The following is a 1,544-nucleotide window of genomic DNA, read 5'->3' on the forward strand; positions in this document are numbered from 1 at the left end:
TATTATAGTGTTTTGGAAAGTTCTCGAGGCGTGCTATAATAACATGTAATGAAAAATTGGGGGTTCTATTTAAAAAATTCAAAGTGACCTTGTCCTGACCTTGACGACGCCACTCGGGGTCAAACCAATGTTATCATCTTATGTCCCCCTCAAAACCCTACAACTTTTGTCTGAAAAATTTTTCTCTCTCGGGCTTGATTTTCGAGATATTCGACTGGATGGATTAAAATGGTCCACCCTGTATAAAGCACATTTTCTAATTTCATTCAATCCAAAAATAATTTATGTTAATTTTATATATATATATATATATATATAAAATTTATGTTAATTATATATATATAACATAAATATATTATATAACATAAAATATATTATATAACATAATATATTATATAACATAAATTATTTTTGAATTGAATGAAATTAGAAAATGTGCTTTCACTCCAATTCCTATATAAATAAATACACACAAGGCATTGGGCATTGAAATGGATTCAGATTTTTAGAAGTACGCATTCGCGAATTTAATATATTTAATAAGCACGTTCGTGTTACGTATATATTCTACCAGTTAAATTCTGGTAGCACGAACACGCGGTAAATTTTATTTGTGGACGTAGCATAGATTCGAACCACATCCATTTTCACTGTTTCATTTTATCGATAATGTCAGAAAATGGATGTAACAGCGCTGGTGTACGGGTTCCGAGTTTCCGACCATCATACCTCTTTCTGACTCAACGAAAACACTCTTGTCCTTTGCTATGAAAATTGCTAGCTGTCGCAGCCCCGAGATATCGCGAATAATATTTAGGAAACTATTTCTATTGAAGTGCACGTAGATGAAGATATAAGATGAGATTATAATTCCGTCACAGGAAAGTGCGTCGCGCGTTTATAATCCCTCGGCAAAGTGTATTTACATACATACATACGTCGCGACCGCGCGTATGGCCTCGTTCGGTTTACCTAAAGTTGTATACGGATAAACATTTCTGCGAGTGCTGTAGACTGTTCTTCGTCAAGACATCGTTTACTAACAATCAAAATGAGCTCTGGTTTTATATCGGAAGCCGAGATCGCCGAGCAACGGCGAACGCGACAGGAGGAATGGGACCGCGTACGGACCGCCGATCAGCCTTTAGGTTAGCCTCTCGACGCGTTCTGTCTACAATTTTTTTCCATACAATCACAATTTGTTTTGAATTGAGAGTTGTATATCGTATTTATCAGAGTTGGGAAGTGACTCGTTACTTGTAACGAAGTTACAGTTACTTTTTTTCAATAACTGCAACTACTTTCTTTCCATGTGTAACTGTAACTTTGTTAAATTTTTTAATTAACTAGTAACTTAATTTAATAGTTTATTACCTTTACAGTTACTTTATATATGTCAAATCGTCATTTTTATGGATCAAAATTATGCAACACTTTCGCTCAATCACCTAATCGTAACGTTGATTGTAATTATGTGAAATATTTAAATGCTCGTTCTGTCTACAATTTTTTTCCATACAATCACAGATCGGAAGAGCACACGT

General features: G+C 34.5%; 1 protein-coding gene across 2 annotated transcripts in view; it reads left to right on the forward strand.

Annotated features, from left to right (window-relative positions):
- Positions 1 to 697: 697 nt before the first annotated feature.
- The window catches only part of LOC105463025 (protein FAM192A), a 6,364-nt gene continuing 5,517 nt past the window's right edge, over positions 698 to 1,544 (forward strand). For both annotated transcript variants that reach the window (XM_011710031.1, XM_011710032.1), the window contains exon 1: positions 698 to 1,148. In XM_011710031.1, coding sequence (XP_011708333.1) covers positions 1,052 to 1,148 — 97 coding nt within the window. In that variant the 5' untranslated portion in view covers positions 698 to 1,051. The remainder of the gene's footprint in view (positions 1,149 to 1,544) is intronic.

Source organism: Wasmannia auropunctata, unplaced genomic scaffold (assembly GCF_000956235.1).
Source record: "Wasmannia auropunctata unplaced genomic scaffold, wasmannia.A_1.0 LD336092.1, whole genome shotgun sequence".
In the NCBI taxonomy this organism is placed as follows: Eukaryota; Metazoa; Arthropoda; class Insecta; order Hymenoptera; family Formicidae; genus Wasmannia; species Wasmannia auropunctata.